Source organism: Bos mutus, chromosome 9 (assembly GCF_027580195.1).
Source record: "Bos mutus isolate GX-2022 chromosome 9, NWIPB_WYAK_1.1, whole genome shotgun sequence".
Taxonomy (NCBI): Eukaryota; Metazoa; Chordata; class Mammalia; order Artiodactyla; family Bovidae; genus Bos; species Bos mutus.
In genome coordinates, this window is record NC_091625.1 from 3,034,272 (window position 1) to 3,056,650 (window position 22,379).

General features: G+C 35.6%; 1 protein-coding gene across 1 annotated transcript in view; it reads right to left on the bottom strand.

The window, feature by feature from the left end:
* Positions 1 to 15,381: 15,381 nt before the first annotated feature.
* EYS (eyes shut homolog) overlaps positions 15,382 to 22,379 on the bottom strand; it is a 196,380-nt gene continuing 189,382 nt past the window's right edge. Inside the window, 2 exon segments of the mRNA XM_070377128.1 lie at positions 15,382 to 15,705; positions 19,121 to 19,343. Coding sequence (XP_070233229.1) covers positions 15,382 to 15,705; positions 19,121 to 19,343 — 547 coding nt within the window.

Genomic DNA, 22,379 nt, shown 5'->3' on the forward strand with positions numbered 1-22,379 from the left:
ACTCTACATGTGTTCTGAGGCTATCAATGCACTTCCACTGTTTGAAGCTACCAGTATTTCAAATAAACAATGTGATACTGCTCTGATCACTTTTTCTCTTGTAAGTGTATTGTCATTTGTGCCTTGAAGCATGACAGATATTTCTCTATGTATCAATTTAGCTTCCATAGAGAGCCTTTTCAATATGCAGACTGTTTCTCCAACTCAGATAAATAGTCTACAATTTGATTAATTATTGCTTCTCCTTTACATGTTGCTTTTACTCTTTCTAGAGCTGCTATTTTTCACTAGAACATCCGATGTATAGTTATATTTTATATAAACTACTCTTTTGTGATAAACATGATGGTGTTAGGAAAGATGAAATATTTCATGAAGCTGGAGGGTGAGAGGCATGTAAATAATTGTAATAAAAATATTTATGGCATCGTTTTTAGAGGTTAAGTGGGAGATTATGTATAGAAAAGCAGAGATGAACTGAAAAGATACACATAAGGAAAGAAAGATAATGGAAAGAAAATATTTTAGTGGAAAATCTAGCTAGGAAAACACACACACACACACTTTTATCCTCACATTTTTCTTTTCTTAAAATAAGTTTCTGTAACTGCCTTAAATGTATCTCCATTATTGGGTTGCATTTTGTCAATTAGGCTAATATTTATGCAACAATTAGTTTTACTCTATTTCTGGAACAGAGTATCCCAAACTTTGCTCAATTACCTATGGAATACCTGCTACTGATTTTAGAGAAGTGTCATGTGTTGTTGGATCACAGCATTGAACAAAGTAGAACAATGACAACCATTACAGAGTAAAATTTTGTAAGCCACATTTTGGTAAATACTTCCTATGTTTCAGAAACATTGGTGTTTATCACAGTTGTTTATTTTAAAAGTATAGAAAACTCACAAAATAAAATAAAATCAGTGAACAAATATTTAGTTCACTTCAAAAACAAGTTTTTAAAATATATAATTTTCAAAATATCAAATAGATTATCAATTTGATAAAATTTAAAAATAAATGTTCAATTCCATTTTAACAAATGATTGACAGAAAACTCTTAAAGCAATGCATTAAAATAATAAATCTTCCATTCTATAAATGTAAAAAACTTGAAAATTAAACATTATTTGATATTTTAAGGAGCTAACTTCAAAGACAATATGCTTCAAAAACAATGTCACTTTGTGTACTTAGTATATCCTTGCTTAACATTTTATAGCTGCTGAAACAGTTGTTTCAAACATAATGTTATTCTAGGAAATGAGAAGGAGAAATTCACAAAGTAACTCAAAATTATTTTCCCTGACTTTGTTATACAGAAATACTCTTATCACTTGTTTAATTGGAGGAGGTTTTTATGACATTATTTTTTCAAGGCTTGACCATTCTAAGTTGTAATTTTTATCTCAAATAAAACATTGTCTCAGTATTTGTTCCTTAGATTCTTCCTGTATAGATGGAGATTCTGATACAGAGTCACGTGTATCAATTTTAACACCACCATGTTCCATTTCCTGGAAAAAGGCCTTTGAAGTAAATAGACTTATTCTAACAATAGAAGCTTTGCAATACTGCTAGATGCTTACTCTGTGACATATAGGGGCACAGACAAATGTGTAACCATAGACTATTCATTTCATTAATTTATCTTTTTTGCATAAACTGGACAACTCTGTCACTGTCTGGATCTCAACATAAATGATTCATATTTCATAGTTCTTGAATCATTAAAGTTATTAGACAAAAATATCTCTAGCGGTGGTCATTAAAATAAACACAATATACTTCAATGTTAGAATATAGAAAATTAGCATTAAATATTAAAGTGTTAATGTGTACAACTGAGTCACTTTGAGTCACTTTGTTGTACAACAGAATTAACACAACACTGTAAAACACATCAACATTAAAAAAAAAAACAAACTTAAGAACGGTAATCTTTTGATATCCCAAACACCTATTTGCTTTGACTGTTTTTGCAAAACCACCTATATATCCTGCCTCCTCCTTTAGCTCCTTAGAACAGTTTTTCAGAGCTTTTTGGAAGGCTGCTTCCTGGGCTTAAATCCTCAGCAAATCCACTGAATAAAACTTAATCCTCAACTTAAAAAATTAAAACAGTAGTTTACCTGGCTTACTATATGCTAGACTATGAGACAGAGAGAAATTGAAACTACATAAAAATATAATGATAGTGATAAATGTTACAAAATTTTAAAAATAATGGGTTAAATTAGAGTAACTGGGGGAGCTATTTAAGGAATGTTTATTAAAATCAATAGGAAATATATCTTTGAGGAGATGTTATTTGAGTTAAACCCTAAGTGAATGAACATTGAGTTGGTGTAGTTTCTAGGAGAAATTTTCTTTAGATAGAAAATCAACAGACACAGAGGATTTAAGCAGATGCTTAAGGTATTCATGGAACTTCTTGAAGACCAAAGTGACAGGAATTGAGTAATCAAAGGGATCATAGTTGGAAAAGATGCAAAATGTGTCTAGTCTTCTGAGCATTTAAAGCTTAGATTTTATTTAAATATAATAAGAATCCATTTAAAGAGAGTACCAGGGGACAACATGATTTTATCACAAATACACTCTCTTATGAAAAAATAGATGATTAAGGAAGGAAAAATAAATTTTCTTTATCCGCAGCTTTTATCATCTAATGATAGCAGCTCTGTTTTCTATTTATTCAGCCAAAAGCTATAGAGTCATTCATTTACTCATTTTCTTATTAACTCAGTCCAGCATAAGAAAATATATTCTCTTAATTCAATTTTAAGAATACATCAATAATTCAATCACTTTTCACCATGTCTCATCCAGGTTCAAACTAATAGTAAGGCGGATTACTACATTGCCTCATAAGTGACCTCTTTGCGTCTGTTTCCCTAGTTTCTCTTCAACACAACAACCAAAGTGTCATTTTAAAGTATATGCAAGATACTGTCACTCATTTGCCAGAAATACTGCAATACTTTGTATTTAACATAGAGTAAAATTCAAAGACCTCAAAACATCAGGCATGGTCAGCACTGTCTCCATCTCCAGTTTTCTGTCCATCCTCACCAACCCCTCCTCTCCTGTAGATCAGTTCTACTAACCTCCTTAGTATGATAGGAGCAGGCCAGGGGATTTGCAGTGGATATTCCCTCTGCTATGGACACTCCTCTCTAAATATTTGCAAGTTCCATCACCTCACTCAAATCAGTGCCCAAACATAAGGTTTCTCAATGAAGCTTCCCTTGACCACCTACATACACTTGAATGGAGAGTCAAATCAAAGAGGTAAAACAGGATGCTAATGAACTTCCCAGATGAGAAATTCTGGCGGTTTTACTAAAAGAGTTAACTTCATAATGATAAAAGTGTTAATATTCATGATATATAGGTACAGCAAAATTAAAAGATTTACTGATAGACCAGACTTGTAGAGAGATAAAGAAACCAAAGATCAAGTAAAGAACACTTACAGAAAATCAGGTTTATCCAGGGATTGAAAACAATCATTTCAATGGAATAGTTTAAGTGTGAGTTGCCATACTAGATAGGCATGAAAATGGATGCAGGTTAACTGGTTAGGATACAGGAGTAAGCAGGTTTCATGATTTCGGCCCAACAGAACATGAAGGAAGGGAGATAAAGAGATACAAATTGTCAAAAATTTTAAGCAACCAGGTGGATAGATTCCCAAGATAGACACTGAGATCATCAAGAAAGATGACAATTGTGGTAGAGAAAAGGACACAAGCCAGATGCTAGACACAATGGGGGTTGGAGACACTGTGAGAGAAGAAATGCTTGAAAAGAGCCTAGAGAGAGAGGAATACCATTAGTGAGAGAATGGCCTATGGTATAGTAAAGTTCTCAAGATGACAGGCTTTTCATGGGGAAGGAGAATTATCTGGGTGCCGCAACCAGGGCAAGGCTATACACACCCTTCCTCACCAGATGTACATGGGTTGTTGGTGAATGGATAATCCCACTAAAGAGGACTCCAAGTCCTCAGATTTCAGTCAGAGAAAGAAAGGAAGGTATGCAAAGAACATGGTGTTGGAGCATTTGCTGATAACAGAAGAGATTTCAAGGGCATAGTGGAGAGCAGTGGACACTGAAGTGTTAGAGCAGTGTGAGGATAAATCCATTTGATCAGGTATGAGCTGAAAGACTTTGAGGTTACATGATGCAAATTCAATCTTTATGTATCTACTTCTGTAGTGACTTCTGTCATTATGTTTTATTAGTTATTATTCACAAGGGAATTAATAGATTCAGGACTAATAGAAATTGTACATATATTCTCAAACTGAAGCACTTATGGGTCCAGGTTTAAACACAACTTATGTCAACCATAACAGTCTTTGAAAATATAAAATTATATTGACTGAGTAGAAGATGCTTTTGATGATGAAATGTCAACAGTGTCCCAGGTGTTTTCAGTTGTAATAGTTTATAGCTATAATCTGAATTTTTAAATTTTAGCAAGCTTTCTTCCATGTTAAATTTCAGAAATATTTATTCAAAAGAAAAAGCTAGCCTATAAACATGGCTATTGATTCCAATGAAAGAATTATTTTAGATAATCAGCTAACCTAGTTTTTTAGATAATTCACTCCAAGAGATTGAAGTTTCCTGTTAGTTAAAAATTACTGAGTGACCAAGTAGAAACTTTACATTAATTAATAAATTCCTTATCCAAATGTGTGATTGCTATTTTTAAAAGAATTTTTCAATATTAATGTGAAAATACAGCTTTATTACTTTTTGAAAAGAAATATGCTGACCTATGTATTTCAATGGTATGATGTTCTATTTCAAAGCCACAACCAATACAATATTTTAAAGTAATTAGCCTCCAATTAAATAAATTTAAATTTAAAATAAATAAATAAAATAATTTTTTAAAAATAAAATAAAATAAAAAAAGCCAAAACTCATACTTAAGTAAGTTTACCCATAACAGACACTGAAACCCCTAACCCCACCCATGGCTGGTGTGGTGAGATATCACACAAAGGAAATGCTCAAACTAACTTGAGGGAAAAAAAAAAGTATATTAATACACTGACTTGACACTTAATGGGGGAAAGCTATAATTGCAACTTTGAGTAGGAAACGAGCAAACAGAAAAAACAGGCTAAGGGAATAAAATAGAACATTACTATCTCATGAAATGTCTTAGAATTTGAGTAGAGAAAATGAAAATTTTAAAATGCAAAAATATTTCTATATAGCACAATTTCTGATTTTAAAAAACATACTTATTTTTCTAATATCTAGTTTATAGTATCTTTTAAAAGATAACTCTCAATAAAATAAATTTTTAAACAATTGATTTTCAGATTGGAAAAAAAGTAATATAAGAGAAAGACACTACGTGGTTTCATTACCATCTGTTTCCTGATTTGTATTTCCTCATTTCATTCTGAATATTCAGAATGTGATCATCTTTACATTAGACAACATTAAAGGCATTGCATCTTTTAAATATCAAAATAGATTACTGTGTGTATGTGTCTACATTTATCCTCCCATGTGTGTGATTGTGAGATTGTACATGATGGCAAAATGAGAACTGTGAGTCATGATAGTCTTCAAAGCCCCTGTGTGGTCTGGTGACACAGCACTCCCCTCTCTTATGTGCAATGGAGAATACAGACTCCTTCCTCTCAGAGCAGGGTATTGTTACCTTCAACGCCCTGCGTCTCCTGTAGAGAGTAGGCCCAGACCTTGAAAGGCCTCACTACAGCTGGACTCTGCAATCCTGAACCTTGCCTCTCACACACACGGAACAGGGTCACAGAGACCTGCAGCTTCAGCACTGCCTTTGAAGAAGCTCCTGGGCTGTGCAATGAGCTCCTGACAAGCTCTCACACCCCTAACTCAGTTCTAGCACTTGCAATTGCCTCACTAGGAGCCACCTCCAAGGCCATCAAGGCCTCTTATCATCATCTACCACAGGCACCTAAAGAAGCCAGACACCTATCCAGCTCACTCCTCACTATATGGATCTTTTGTCTAATCATTTTTAAGCTTTGTGTCATCTTTAAGCCATATTTTTTTTAATTGAAGTATAGTTAATTTGCACTTATGTTATTTTTCAAATATACAACTAAGTAATCCAGCAGCTCAAATAGATTAATACCAAAAAAACAAATGAGCCAATCAAAAAATGGAAAGAAAACCTAAACAGATATTTCTCCATAGACATAGAGATAGCTAATAAGCATATGAAAAGATACTTGACATCGCTCATTATTAGAGAAATGCAAATAAAAACTACAATGATATATCATCTCCATCAGTCATAATAATCATATCAAAAAATCTATGAATGATAAATACTTGAGAGGATGTGGAGAAAAGGGAACCCTCCTACAATGTTGGTGATAATATAAATTGGTGCAGCCACTATGGAGAACACTACGGAGGTTCCTTAAAAAGCTAAAAATAGAACTACCATGTTATTGTTGTTGCTGTTCAGTTGCCCAGTTATGTCTGACTCTGCAACCCCATGGACTGCAGCATGCCAAGCCTCCCTGTCCCTCACCATCTCTCAAAGTTTGCCCAAGTTCATGTCCATTGCATTGCTGATGCCACCCAGCTATCTCATCCTCTGATGCTCTCTTCTCCTTCTGCCCTCAATCTTTCTCAGCATCAGGGGCTTTTCCACTGACTCAGCTGTTCACATCAGATGACCAAAAAACACTGCAACTTCAGCCTCAGTGCTACCATATGACCCAGCAATCCCACTCCTGGGCATGTATCAGGAGAAAACCATCATTTGAAAAGATATATACACCCCAATCCCTTGTAGCTCAGTTGATAAAGAATCTGACTGAAATGAAGGAGACTTGGGTTCAGTTCCTGAGTTGGGAAGATCCCTTGAAGAAGGAAATGGCTACCCCCTCCAGTATTCTTGCCTGGGGAATCCTATGGAGAGAGGAACCTGGCAGGCTACAGTCCATGGGGTCACAAAAGTCGGACATGACTTAGTGACTCAATCTCCATCCACCTCAATGTTCATTGCACCACTATTTACAATAGCCAACACATGGAAGTAACCTAAATGCCCATTGACAGAGGAATGGATGAAGAAGATATTGCACATATATACAATGGAATATTATCAGTCATAAGAAAAATGAAATAATGCTATTTGCAACAACATGGATCTAAATCTTCATCTTAACTTTGCAGAGATTGCCACACATAGTAAGTCAAAGACAAACATCATATGATGTCATTTATATGTGCAATCTGAAAAATGATACAAAAGAACTTACTTATAAAACAGAAATAGACTCATAAACACTTTTTTTTTTTTTTTACATAATCTCACGTGATGGCTGCTCTCTCTCCCTCCCCACTCACATCAGTTGTGACTGTTAGCAGGTGTCCTCCTTGTCCTCCTGTGACTTGCAGATAGTGCCCCATCCTCCTCCTTAAACATCTCAATTATTTGAAGATGGTGCTACTCATATTTCTTCCTGTAGTATCCACAGCTAACCCTCCTGGGGATTCCCTCTCATTCTAGTTTTTCAGCATTTGACACCTGGACTATCATATATTTTTCTCTGATACAATCCCAGTTTTACTGAGTTATTTCAACACCTGCATAGTTCACTTATCAGAGGAGGAGACCATCTTTACTCAAGATCTAAATTTCATCTTAACTGTCCAAATTACTCCCACTGTAGTATTCTACATACCATCAGATCAAATCAGTTGCTCAGTCCTGTCTGACTCTTTGCGACCCCATGAATCGCAGCACGCCAGGCCTCCCTGTCCATCATCAACTCCCGGAGTTCACTGAGACTCACGTCCATCGAGTCAGTGATGCCATCCAGCCATCTCATCCTCTGTCGTCCCCTTCTCCTCTTGCCCCCAATCCCTCCCAGCATCAGAGTCTTTTCCGATGAGTCAACTCTCCATACCTAATGACATTCCCTCAACAATCCTAATTTTAAGCATCATGTGGTACTTCCATTGACAGACTCATTCACTTTTTCAGCTCAGTCCTTTTAGTATATTAAGTCAATTCTCAAACCCCACAATCCATTCACCTACCAACTCTTCAATATCTTCTGGTCCTTTCATATATTCACTTTGTTACTTACCTGAATTAGATGGCATGGTCCATTTCTAAACTGACTTGTTGCATATACCTTCAAATCACTCATCTTTTTCCCTCCATTATTGCAGCCTGATTAAGACCCAGCTGTAGTTTAATTCAACATACAAGCTATTTCATATGAGCATATGAGTAACTACACATGGTTTGAGCATGCTACAATTTACTGCAGATTGAACTCACTTAAATTCATTTCATTAACTCCAAGGATACATCTATTATTGCATCTAAGTAATATACTCTATTTCCCTCCCATTTATGTGTATAGCTATTTTACATCTTTTCATCTCACTTTAGTTCTTATTTTGGGAATAAAAGCAAATGGAAGATACTTTCCAAATGATTCAACACTACATATTGAAAACATTTAAACTGATAAAAATATTCTACTCTTCCTCCTATTATAATTAGCTCTCATCCTAGCTAAGCCAAGTCCTACTATATCCCATCCCATAAGTGATATATTTTAAACTTCCTTTAGCCTCCACTCCATTACAGGAAATGACCATTTCTTTCCTTCCATTCTGGGCATAGTCAATATTTTTTTTTCTCACCACTCTATCAAACTGTTATTTTTAGGGAAATCATCATTTTCAATTTCCTTTTGCAAAAATCAACTCATTTTTCTCTAAATATTTGTAGTGACCTATTTTAAGATATTCTAGCATTGACTTAGCATTCTTATAGTACTTTATAGTGTCCATGAGGATGTTTATGACCTCAATTCACTGACTCCTACTTTTTAATTTTATATTCCTATCATTTAATTACCTTTCCTGGTGGCTCAGAGGTTAAAGTGTCTGCCTGCAATTACCCTTAAATATAAGAGTGCCCAAGGTCTCAGTGTGAAAACCTCTCATTTCCCGATACAGACCAATATCAAGATAATTTCATTTAGTTTCCTGGTTTTAAATGGCATTACTATATTTCTGGCTTTGAGATATATATATAAGAAGCCCAGAGTCTCCTCTAGGATGGACACTGACACCCCTGAATTCCCACCTCACACTTATTCTTGCCTTCATTAGGCATCACAGCTAACACCCAAACTCCACCCTTCCCAATTATGCTTCTCTTTTTTCATATTTTCTCATTTTAGGAAATTATATTCCAACCTTGCAATGGAACATAAAGCTTAGAGTTACTTAAGCTTCTTTTTATCTCTTGATTCACATCCAGTCCTTTATCAAAATACTGAATCTTATTTAGAAAAGTACTCCAAATTAGGTACTTAAAACCCTTATCATATGTCTTCCTGGTAGCAATGGTAGTCACCACCATCTCTAGTCTGTATTATATAGTAGTTTCCTAGCAGGTGTCCTAATTTCTTGCCTTGGATCATTCAAGACTATCCCAGTCTAGGAAAATGAGTCAAAATGATTTCTCTAAGCAGCATCTACCTATTTGAATGTAAGTTTCTTCTGGGAAGGGCAAGATGTCTGTTTTACATTTCTCTTTTGTACTGCTATAGAAGAGATTTTCAGTATGAAGAGAAACTCGTAAAGTTTTTTTTTTTTTTTATAAATAACTTCTTTCATTTTCTGCAATTACTGTAGCTCATAAACTCATTTTATTTTAAAATTATTAACACTTTCAATCAAAACATCCCTGAGTAACTTCAAAGAATAATCAAAGTTGTGTTCCACATGTCCAGTGACTCCTAAATGTCAATTATTAGTATTTATTTTGATCATGGTGTGCAACATGCAGGATCTTACTTCTCTGACCAAGGATCAAATCCAAACTCACATTTCCTCCAGTGGAGGTATGCAGTTTCAACCACCAGACTAACAAGGAAGTCTTTTTCCACCCTGTACCACCTGTGTTCCACCGATCCCAATTTGTAGAAACCAGTAAAAATCAACTACTTTCTATTATGGGTTGTTTGTGGGCAATGTAGCTATTTGTTTTTCAGTAGCTAAGTCATGTCTGACTTTGTGACCCCACAGACTACAACATGCCAGGCTTTCATGTCCTTGACTATCTCATGGAATTTGCTCAAATTCATGTCTATTAAGTCAGTGATACTATCTAACCATCTCATCCTCTGCCACCAACTTCTCCCTTTGCCATCACTGTTTCCCAGCATCAGGATCTTTTCCAGTGAGTTGGTTCTTCACATTAGGAGCCCAAAGTACTGGAGCTTAAGCTTCAGGATCAGTCCTTCCAATGAATAATAAGGGTTGATTATTGTTGACTATTGTTGATTATTGATGTAATCCTTTGGATCCTTGTGGTCCAAAGGGGTCTCGAAAGTCTTCTCCAACATCACAGTTTAAAAGGATCAATTTTTCTGTGCTTAGCCTTCTTTATGGTCCAACTCTCACATCCGTTTATGACTGTTGAAAAAGTCATAGCTTGGACTATATGGGCCTTTGTTGGCAAAGTAATGTCTCTGCTTGTTAATAAATAGGCTGTTTAGGTTTGTCATAGATTTTCTTCCAAGGAACAAGTGTCTTTTAATTTCATGGTTGCAGTCACCATCTGCTGTGATTTGGGAGCCCAAGAAAATAAAATCTGTCACTGCTTTCACTTTTTGCCCTTCTGTTTGCCATGATCTTTGTTTTTTGAATGTTGAGCTTTAAGCCAGCTTTTTCACTCTCCTCTTTCACCCTCATCAAGAGGCTTTTTAGTTCCTCTTCACTTTCTACCATCTGGGTGATGTCATCTGCATATCTGAGGTTATTGCTGTTTCTCCTGAAAATCTTGATCCCAGCTTGTGATCCATGCAGCCCAGCATTTCTCATGATGTAGTCTGCATATAAGTTAAATAAGCAGAATGACAATACACAGTCTTGTCTCACTCCTTTCCCAAGTTTGAACCAGTCTGTTGTTCCAAGTCCGGTTCTGTTTCTTCTTGACCTGTATACAGGTTTTTCAGGAGACAGGTAAGGTGGTCTGTTATCCCCATCTTTTTAAGAATTTTCCACAGTTTGTTGTGATATACACAAAGACTTAGCATAGTCAATGAAGCAGATGTTTTTCTGGAATTCTCTTGCTTTCCCTATGATCCAACGAATGTTTCCCTAGTGAGTTAAATGGTAAATTATCTGCCTACAGTGCAGGAGATTTGGGTTAGATCCCTGGGTTAGGAAGATCTCCTGGAGAAGGGAATGGCTACCAAATCCAGTATTCTTGTCTGGAGAATCCCATGGACAGAGGAGCCTGGTGGGTTACAGTCCATGGAGTTGCAAAGAATTGGACAGGACCTACTGGATTTGACTAGATGCCAATGGAGAAGGCAATGGCACCCCACTCCAGTACTCTTGCCTGGAAAATCCCATGGGTGGAGGAGCCTGGTAGGCTGCAGACCATGGGGTCGCAAAGAGTCGGACATGACTGAGTGACTTCACTTTCACTTTTCCCTTTCATGCATTGGAGAAGGAAATGGCAACCCATTCCAGTGTTCTTGCCTGGAGAATCCCAGGGACGGGGGAGCCTGGTGGGCTGCCATCTATGGAGTTGCACAGAGTTGGACACGACTGAGGTGATGCAGCAGCAGCAGCAGCAGCAGCAGATGCCAAATAAATTCCTATAACTAAGTTTCTAATATCTTTCTCAGGGAGGTAGTTTTATTTTCTCTCTAATCTAACTATAAGAATTAAGACCTAGTCCATATATTCAAGTGGAAACTGATAGTGCTTCTTTCTTCATTTTAGTACTTTCCCAACCCCCTGATTTTAGCCCAGTTTCATTACAGAAGAGTAAAATCTTCAGTTAGATGTGTGAATAAAGTAGGGGAAAAGTGTGGGAAAGTTTTCTGTTTTAATGCTGTTTGAGCTCAGTTCAGCATCTCTGGAGAATTTTGTAGAAATGCACCCCAAACTTCCTGAATTGGAGTCTCTAGGGTCAGGGAAAAATATTTGTGTTTAAACAGTCCTTCAGGAGATTCCAATGGAGCTAAAGTCTGATACAACTAGTGTGAGAATTACTGTTCAGAAACACATTCTTTCTAAAATAGCAATGCTTAGATACATTTTTAATTAAAAGCATTCAAGTCAAAGGGCTTTTATTTTTCTTATTATTTTAAGCAATTCTCTTAATCTCCTTTAAGACAATGAAAATAGTTCTCAAGACTATTTTTTTCATTATTTTAACTTCATATTTTATTAGTTTACACTGATTCTATCACCATTACTTCATCTGTCAGAGTTAGCAACTTTATCAGTGATGAGATTGAGCGTGCGAGAATTTGGGGGCTGAAAACTGTTTTTTGTTCCCTACATTCTTATTTATTTCTGAGACCCTGGTTTTCATTCACCATTCAAATTAGACTGTGTTATTTCTGCCTTTTTGAAAAAGTTGTATTTTTACTCTCCTGTCACTTTTATTATATTCTGCCCTCATTTTAATCATTAGTCTAATTTAACCAAAGGGGCAGACAATATTTTTAGTTAAGTACAATTCAGGCCAAGTACAATATATATTGTGATCAGTGTAAATTTTAAAGAATGTAGGCTATCTACACAATTAGAATACATATAGGGGCTCATATTAAATTCATGACTAAGTTTATTTCAGTTATTACAACTAGTTACTTAGTGATCTGTTGCATCCAATGTAAGGAAACCCAATTTGAATTTCTGTAACATTCATCTTATCTAAATCATGATTTTCAAAGCATTTAACAACAAGCTCCATTATTTTAAAATTTTATACATTAATTAATACGATTCCAATAAACTGAAGAATGACAATGTCTCTAGCTATCTGGCTTTCCATTTGATGATAAAGTTTAAAACAGCTTCTAGACAATTAGACTAAGTATAATAATAGGTTAATAAAGCATTATGTTTTTGATAAAAAATAAACACATACAAATGCATATTTGCCTCTATTTATATGAAAGTGAAAGTGTTACTCAGTCGTGTCCTATTCTTTGCGACCCCAGAACTGTAACCTGCCAGACTTCTCTGTCCATGGGATTTCCCAAGCAAGAATACTGTAGTGGGTAGCCATTCCTTTCTCCAGGGGATCTTCCCAATCCAAAGATCAAACCCAGCTCTCCTGCACTGCAGATAGATTCTTTACCACCTGAGTCACCAGAGAAACCCATATTTATATAATGCTATTCATATTTTTAAAAGTTGATTACTTCTCTAAGTTGACTCATGAATATACTAGCCCTATAATTCTCAAAACTAGAAATTTAAATTGAAAAGTCAATCTTGTTAAAGGGATAATGGTTAGATTTATTGGTAAATTAATATAAGATTGAATTTATAGTCAAATTTGACTTGATGGATTGGATCTTTAAGATCTTCATATGATGATGAGGTTTCTCTTTACTATCTTTTGAAAATGTTGGATTTAGTGGACCAGATTAGCCAGCTGCTACTGTGGGGACCAGTTCCTAAAGCATGAACAACTTCCACAGCACATGCCTTCTGCAGTATGCAGAGCTGCTCAGCACCAGACTCTTCCAATACACGGCAGCCAGCAGCACATAGTGGCCAGCAGCTGCCCCTGGAAAATCCCTTAGGTGGTTTTGCTGCAGAGTGCCTCTGGTGAGACACTTTCTTGTGAGCAGCTCTCCTCAGCATGCCCAAGGGTGGATTTCTGGCAAATTCCAATGGGCTAGTGTGTGTGTGTGTGTGTGTGTGTGTGTGTGTGTGTATGCATACTCAGTCGCTTCAGTTGTGTCCGACTCTTTGGGCCCCTATAGACTGTAGCCCACCAGGCTCCTCTGTCCATGGAATTCTCCAGACAAGAATACTGGAGTGGGTTACTATGCTCTTCTCCAGGGCATCTTCCCCACCCAGAGATCAAACCCATATCTCCTGTGGCTCCTGCATTGCAGGATGATTCTTTACTGCTGAGCCACCAGGGGAGCCCCTCCACTGGTGTGGCATCACATGAATTCTCTTCCAAGTCAGCATGCTCTAACACCATCTAGATCTCAGCTTTGAGGGATGAGAGCTCTTCCTTGGGTATCTGTTTAAGCCCCAAAGATAGTGGTGCTTCTTATATCTGCTCTGCCCCCGTGTTCTTTAGAGTTACTTCTTACTACCAATCCCATTTTCATTCTAACAGGATTGGAGTAACAATTCTTTATATTAAACTTCCACTGTTCAAATTTAAAAAAAAAAAGAAAGAAAATGTCAAATTTTAACAGCTTAGTATGTTTTTGAAACTTTGCATTTAGATTCCTTTGATGAAAATATTGTCCACTGCATATCTGTAAATGTGCATACATCTGTGACCTGTGTGCAAGTTACTTTTCAATGTATTTTTAATGTTTTCCTGTATTATAGCTTTCAATTTCTACTTTTATGAATATTCTAAAATTGTTGAGCCTGTTTACTGCCTTTCAGTAATGCCCAACAGATCTCACTTTAAGCAGCCAAATAAAAGTCAAACAAGTGTGTGAAGACTACAAATTGTACTTCTTAATGTGGGAAAGTATCTATAAAGCTATTTAAAATGGTCTAATATAATAGACCCAGATAACAAGGTCATTTCTGTTATTTACAAATCAGTGACTTTTAGCAAGTCTTTAGTAAAGAACTGTTTCCTAAAACTTTAACCTAAACATCCTAAAGGAAAACTTTCATCTGAAGTCTATGGATTGGAAGAAGAGATAACAGGCCTATAATTTCAAAATACAATAGTAACATTGTATGTGCACAGAAGAAATAATACTGTAGGTACTTAAATTGTCTCTTCCATGTGTTTTGTGTGTGTGTGTGTGTGTGTGTGTGTGTATGTATGTATGTGTGTTCAGTGGCCAAGTCATGTCTGGCTCTTTGGAATTCTATGGACTGTGGCATGCCACACCTCCTTGTCCCTCACCATCTCCCAGAGTTTGACCAAGTTCATGTCCATCGAATCAGTGATGACATCCACCCATCTCATGCTCTCTCATACCTGTCTCCTACTGCCTTCAATCTTTCCCAACATCAGGGTCTTTTCCAGGGTGTCGACTATTCTCATCAGTATCAGTCCTTCCAATGACTCTTCAAGGTTGATTTCCTCTAGAAGTGACTTGTTTGATATCATTGCTGCCCAAGAGACTCTGAGGAGACTTCTTGGCACTCTGCCTTGAAGGCATCAATTATTTGGCACTCTCCCTTCTTTATCATCAAAATTTCACATCCTTAAATGACTATTGGAAACATTACAGCCTTGACTATACAGACCTTTGTCAGCAAAGTAATGTCTTTGTTTTGTAATACACTGTCTATTTTTGTCAGAGATTTCCTGCCAAGAAGCTGTTGTCTTCTAATTTCATGGCTTCAGTCACCATCTGCAGTGAAATCTGACACAGCTTCCACCTTTTCCCCTTCTATTTGCCATGAAGTAATGGGATAGGATGCCATGATCTTAGTTTTTTCAATATTGAGTTTTAAATTGGTTTTTGCACTCTCTTCTTTGAGGCTCTTTAGTTCCTCTTCGTTTTCTGCCATTAGAATAGTATCATCTTCATATCTTAGGTTGCTGATATTTCTCCTAGCAATCTTGATTGTAAGCTTGCAACTCATCTGGCCCGGCATTTCATGTGATGTGCTCTTCATGTAAGTTAAATAAACATGGTGACAATATACAGCCTTGTGGTACTTCTATATCAATTTTGAACCAGTCAGTTATTCCATATAAGATTCTAACTGTTGCTTCTTGACAAGCACACAGGTTTCTCAGTAGACAGGTAAGACGGTCTTGTATTCCCATCTCTTTAAGAGTTTTCCGCTGTTTGTCATGATCCACAGAGTCAAAGATTTTAGCATAGTCAATGAAACAGAAGTACATGTTTTGTTTTGTTTTGTTTTCTGGAATTCCCTTGTTTTTTCTATGACACAGAAAATGTTGGCAATTTGACTTCTGTTTCCTCTGCCTTTTTTAAACCCAGCTTGAACATCTGGAAGTTATTAGTTCACATACTGCTAAAGCCTAGCCAGAAGAATTCTGAGCGTAATTTTACTAGCATGGGAGATGAGTGAAAATATCCGGTAGTTTGAACATGCTTTAATACTGCTTTCCTTGGGAATTGGGATGAATATTGACTTTTCCAGTCCTGTGACCACTTTTGGGTTTTTCAAATCTGTGGGCATATTGAGTGCAAAACTTTAATAGCAACATCTTTTAAGATTTTAAATAGCTCTGATAGGATTCCATCACTTCCACTAGCTTTATTGGCAGGAGTGCTTCCTAAAGCCCACTTGACTTCACAGTGCAGAATGTCTGACTCTGGGTGAGTGACTACACCATTTTAATTATCCAGGTCATTAAGATCTTTTTTGTACAGTTTTTCCTGTGTATTCTTGCCATCTCTTCTTGACGTCTTCTGCTTCTATTAGGTCTTTGCTGTTTCTATCCTTTGTTGTGCCCATCTTTGCATGAAATATTCTTTTGATATCTCCAATTTTCTTGAAGAGATCTCTAGTCTTTCCTTTTCTGTTGTTTTCTTCTATTTATTTGCATTGTTCATTGAAGAAAGCCTGCTTGTCTGTTTGCTATTCTCTGGAACTCTGCATTCTGTTGGGTATATATTTCACTTTCTCCCTTCGTTTTTACTTCTCTTCTTTCCTCAGCTGTTTGTAAAACCTCCTCAGAAAACCACTTTTGCCTTCTTGCATTTCCTTTTCTTTGTGATGGTTCTGTTCACTACCTCATATACAATATAATAAACCTCTGTCCATAGTTCTTGAAGCACTCTGTTTATTAGATCTAATCCCTTGAATCTGTTCATCACCTCAACTGTATAATCATAATTTGTTGTTGTTGTTGTTGCTGTTTTTCATCGTACCAGACTGGACAAGTGGTTTTACTGCTTCTTTAGTTTAAGCCTGAATTTTTATATAACCAGCTGATGATCTGAGCCACAGTCAACCCCATATCTTGTTTTTGCTGATGATATACAGCTTCTCCAATTTTAGCTATAAAGAATGTAATCCATCTGATTTCAATATTGACCATTTGGTGATGTTCATGTATAACAGCATGTCTTGTGCTGTCAAGAAAGGGTATTTTCTATGGCCGATGTGTTCTCTTGGCATAATTCTGTGCTCCAAGGCCAAACTTCCTTGTTACTCCATGTATTTCTTGACTTCCTACTTTTGCATTTCAATCCACTATGATGAAAAGGACATCTTTTGTTTTGATGTTAGTCCTAGGAGGTATTGTAGGTCTTCACAAAATTGATCAGCTTCAGCTTCTTCATTATAAGTGGTTGAGGTGTAGACTTGGATTACTGTGATGCTGACTAGTTTTCCTTGGAAATGAAGGAACATTCTGTCATTTTTGAGGTTCCAAGTACTGCATTTAGGACTCTTTTGAATATGACGGCTACTCCATTTCTTCTATGGAATTCTTGTTCACAGTAGTACATATAATGATCATCTGAATTAAATTCACTTATTTCTGTTCATTTTAGTTCACCAATTCCTAAGATGTCAATGTTTATTTTTGTCATCTCCTGCTTGACCACGTCCAATTTACCTTGATTCATAGAGCTAACATTCCAGGTTCCTACGCAATACTGTTCTTTACAGCATCAGATTTTACTTTCATCACTGGACATATCCACTAATATTCATCTATCCCCAAACCCTTATTATAAAACAAAATAGACATTTTTGACTTATGTCAAAATAATGGTTCAGAATTTCTCATTTATTTAAAACCAATTCCACAACAATTTAAAAACACATTAAGAGTTTTCTACTTTAATTGGAAATATTATAAGCCACTAAAATGTTAAGCTTAAAACATAACATTGTTTTATTTTTGTCAACAGGATTTAAAATTCATATATTTTTGTTTAAAAGTTCAGTTCAGTCACACAGTCGTGTCTGACTCTTTACAGCCCCATGGACTGCAGCATGCCAGGCCTCCCTGTACATCACCAACTCCTGGAGTTTACTCAAACTCATGTCCATTCTGTCAGTGATGCCATCCAACCATCTCATCTTCTGTCATCCCCTTCTCCCCCCACCTTCAATCTTTCCCAGCATCTAATTATTAATTATACATGCAATCAAAATCTTTTCTCATATTTCATCCTTATGGCATTAGTCTTGCAAGGAAAAGACTCCTGTGGTGTCTGAAGTTGCTTATGAAATTTGCTTGTAGCTATTGGTGAACACATACACATATAAAAGAAAATTGAAAATTATTTTTTTTAAATTGTATATATCTCAAATATAATGAAAGGATTCTTAAGTGGGGAGTAGAGTGGTGGACATTATTTTCATAAGTATGTAACAGAAGTTCTCAGTGCACCGATGTAGAAGATCCTATTTCCCAAAATACCCCAACATTATTTTCTATGTCACATACTCTTCTTACTATCTTATTTCAAAATTTTCCTAATTGAGGGTTGGGGCCTATAATTCCCCATTGAGTGTAAGCAAGCTACAACTATGGGGAAACAATGCTCTGTGGCTTTTAAGATTAGGTTTAAAAAGGCCATACAGTGTCTAGTTGTCTGAGGATGGTGAGAACCCAGCCATCATGCTAGGATAAAGCCAAGCCATACAGAGGAGTTATATTTATGGTTCTGGCTGATAGTTCTGGCTGAGGGCCTACTGAACAGCCAGGATCAACCACTGCACGTGTGGATAAGGCAGTTCTTAAGATATGAATATGAATTCATATTATTAATTCATATATGAATTTTACCAAAATGAAGTTAGTCATTTGTGGGAACTCCTAAATCACTTTCTGGTCTTAATTGAATATTAAATTGAAATGTTAAAATATATACAACAATATAAAATAACCAAATAATGAAGAAAATATTTTTAAATAACTAAAAATGAAAGCACAATGTTCATAGGGAGGATTCTGTCAGAATAATATAAAATGAAACTGACTTGTGTTTTTGAGGTTGTGGTTTATATTTAAAATGGGAAAAATGAACAAATCCAAGTTAAGTAGATTTTCTGATGTTCTTGAGTTTAAAAATTACAATACATTAATTAGAAATTTATTCATACTCTTCAAACAGTTTAGTAATGTTGAAATATATTTTAAAACCATTTCTTTGTTTGTTAGATTCATATTTATCTTTATAATATCAATGCATTGAGTACCATTCTGACATGGCTTTGTTCAACACTTGTTGACATCAGTTTCACAGTTTTGACTGAGGAATCCTTTTGGGCATTCCCAGATGCATGCTGAGTTTTAATTTTGACTAATTGCTCCTTTCCAACAAGACTGAGAAATACAAAATTCCAGTGACTTCTCACAGAATAGACTTTAAAAGATCACACACACACATACAGAAATAAAGAAACTATGAACATAGACATGTAGCAAAACTTAACAAAGAAAGTCTCTAGAGTTCACAAAATCTTCTTAAACACATTTATCATTATATAATTTATGCCTCATAGAATTCAGGCATTGCAAATAGATAATCCAATAACTTTAGCAAGTGTATACAGCTTTTGAGTCACCAGCAGGATCCTATTTTAGCTCATCTCCATTACCAAAACAGAGCTCTTTGTCTCCAACTCCAATTCCAGCCTCAGGCAACCATTAACCTGTCTCTACACATTCAATTTCTGCAACCATAGAAATAGAATGCTACTGTATATTGTCATTTGTGATTGGTTTCTTTTGCTTAGAATACAGTTTTTGAGGACTTTTCATGCATATATCAGCTCCAATACTTTGGCCATCTGATGTGAAGAGCCGACTCATTGGAAAAGACGCTGATGCTGGAAAAGATTGAGAGCAAGAGAAGAAGGGGACGACAGAGGTTGAGATGGTTGGACGGAATCATTGACTCAATGGACATGAGTTTGAGCAAACTTTGGGAGAGAGTGAAGGGAAGTCTGGTGTGCTGCAGTTCATGGAATCACCAAGAGAGTAGAGCACAACTGAGTGACTGAGCAACAATAGCATTATTCATTCAGAAGTTGGCAAACATTTGGGTTGTTTCCACTTTTAACATTTTTATTGAGATACAACTGACATAACATTATATTAGTCTCAGTTGTATAACATCATGATTCAGTATATGTATATATTGTGAGAGGATCACCACTGTAAGTCTAGTTAACATTCATCACTACACACAGTCACTGCTTTTTATTTTATATTTTTTCTCATGATGAGAACATTTAAGATCTATTCTCTTAGCAACTAACTTTTATGAGTTACTAATACATTCATGATTATTTGGGTGGATACATATATTTTTCATAGCTCTTGCATAGATATCTAGCAGTGAAATTGCTGATTTATATTGCAATTGTGGCTCAGCTGGTAAAGAATCCACCTGCAGTGTGAGAGACCTGGGCTCTAGCCCTGGGTTGGGAAGATGCCCTAGAGAAGAGAACGGCTACCAACTCCAGCATTCTGGCTTGGGGTAATGCCATAGACTGTATAGTCCATGGGGTCGCAAAGAGTTAGACATGACTGTGTGACTTTCACTTTCATTGTAATTTTATAAGTAACTTAAAAAAAAATTCTCAAATAGTACTGCAACGTAGATGTGCCATTTTACCTTAACACCAGCAATGTACGGAATTCCTATTGCTTCACATTCTTACCAACATTTAATACTGTCCGTTTTCTTACACCTATTCTAGTGGATGTGAAATAGTATCTCAATTCAATGTGTATTGCCATGAGAATAAAGATTTTGAATATTTTCTCATTTATTAGTCATTTGTATATATTTTATAATGACATTTCTCTTCATACATGTATAGCTTTTAAATTGTGCTATGAGTTTTCTTATTGAGTAGTGAGTACTCTTTTCATATTCTGAATACAGTTCTGTTATTATATGTGTGACTTGCAAATATGCTTTTCTTCTCTTGCATTGAGTTTTCATAAAAGTGAAAGTGTTAGTCTGTTAGTCACTAGGTCATGTCCCACACTTTGCAACCCCATGGACTGTAGCCTGCCAGGATCTTCACTGCATGGGATTTTCCAGGCAAGAATATTGGAGTGGGTTGCCATTACCTTCTCCAGTGGATCTTCCCTACCCAGGGACCCAATGCTGTTCTCCCTCATCACATGAAGAATATTTAAGTCTGAGCTATATACTCACATGCCGAGTGCTGTAGGTGCATCCATGTAGACCCCACAGACTTTTCTTATTCTCATTTAACAACTTTTGGATATGAAAAATTAAATCTAAATTAACATTTTTTCTTTCATTTTATTAAGTCCAATTTGCAACTTTTCTTTTATATATAATGGTTTTGTTATTATATCTAAACACTTTATCTAACCAATAGTGTAAAGATTTTTTTTCTTATGATTTATCAGAACTTTTTATCATTTTAACACATAATTTTGAGCTAAATTTCATTGAGTCTTCTTTTTGCATTAAGTTGATATAAGGACATAATCTATATATATGAAAAATGTGTTATTTAATATATATGTATCAATATGATGCATTACATGTTGGTATAATAGTCGAGATTTTTTAAACTATTCTTTTTGTATTTAATTGTTTTTTTCACTAATGTGAAAAATCAATTGATCATAAACATCAGTTGACTTCTGTCAATATAGAGTTCTCATTCTTTCTCACAAGCCTATGTAAATTTTGGTAGTCAGCAAACTTTGTCTTTTCTTTTTTTTTTCAATCCTGTATAAAGTTTCCTATAAGCTAGTCAATTTCTTCAGAAAATCTTGCTGGACTATTGACAGGGATGGCAATGAATCAATATTCTAAACTGGGAATAATTACCATCTCAACAATATGAAATTCCAATCAATGAATTCACAATATCTCGCTATTTGTTTAGATATTCTTTCTTTTCTTTTCCAATGTTATATCATTTTCAGTTAAATTCTTCCATTTATTTAGTTAAATTTATATGTAATTATTTTATCATGTTAATACTATTAGAAAATATTTTTTTTTACTTTTATATTCAAAATTTTGTTGGTGGTATGTTAAAATACAATTAATATTTGCATTTTGTCTTGTATCCTTGAAACTTTATAAACTCAGTCACTAGTCCGGTAGTTCTTTTCTGCATTTCTTAAGGATTTCTATATATGAGCTTATGACATCTGTTAATAAAGGTAGTTGTACTTCTTACTTTTCAATCTGTGTGTTTTTCATATTTCTTTTCTCTCTATCCAAGCCTGGAGAATCCTGTTCAACCTTGACGAGATAGTGAAAGTGGCTATCCCTGTCGTGTTCTTGTTCTAGAGGGAAAATATGCCAGTATCACTTCATTCAGTTCAGTTCAGTTCAGTCGCTCAGTCGTGTCCGAGTCTTTGCGACCCCATGAATCGCAGCACACCAGGCCTCCCT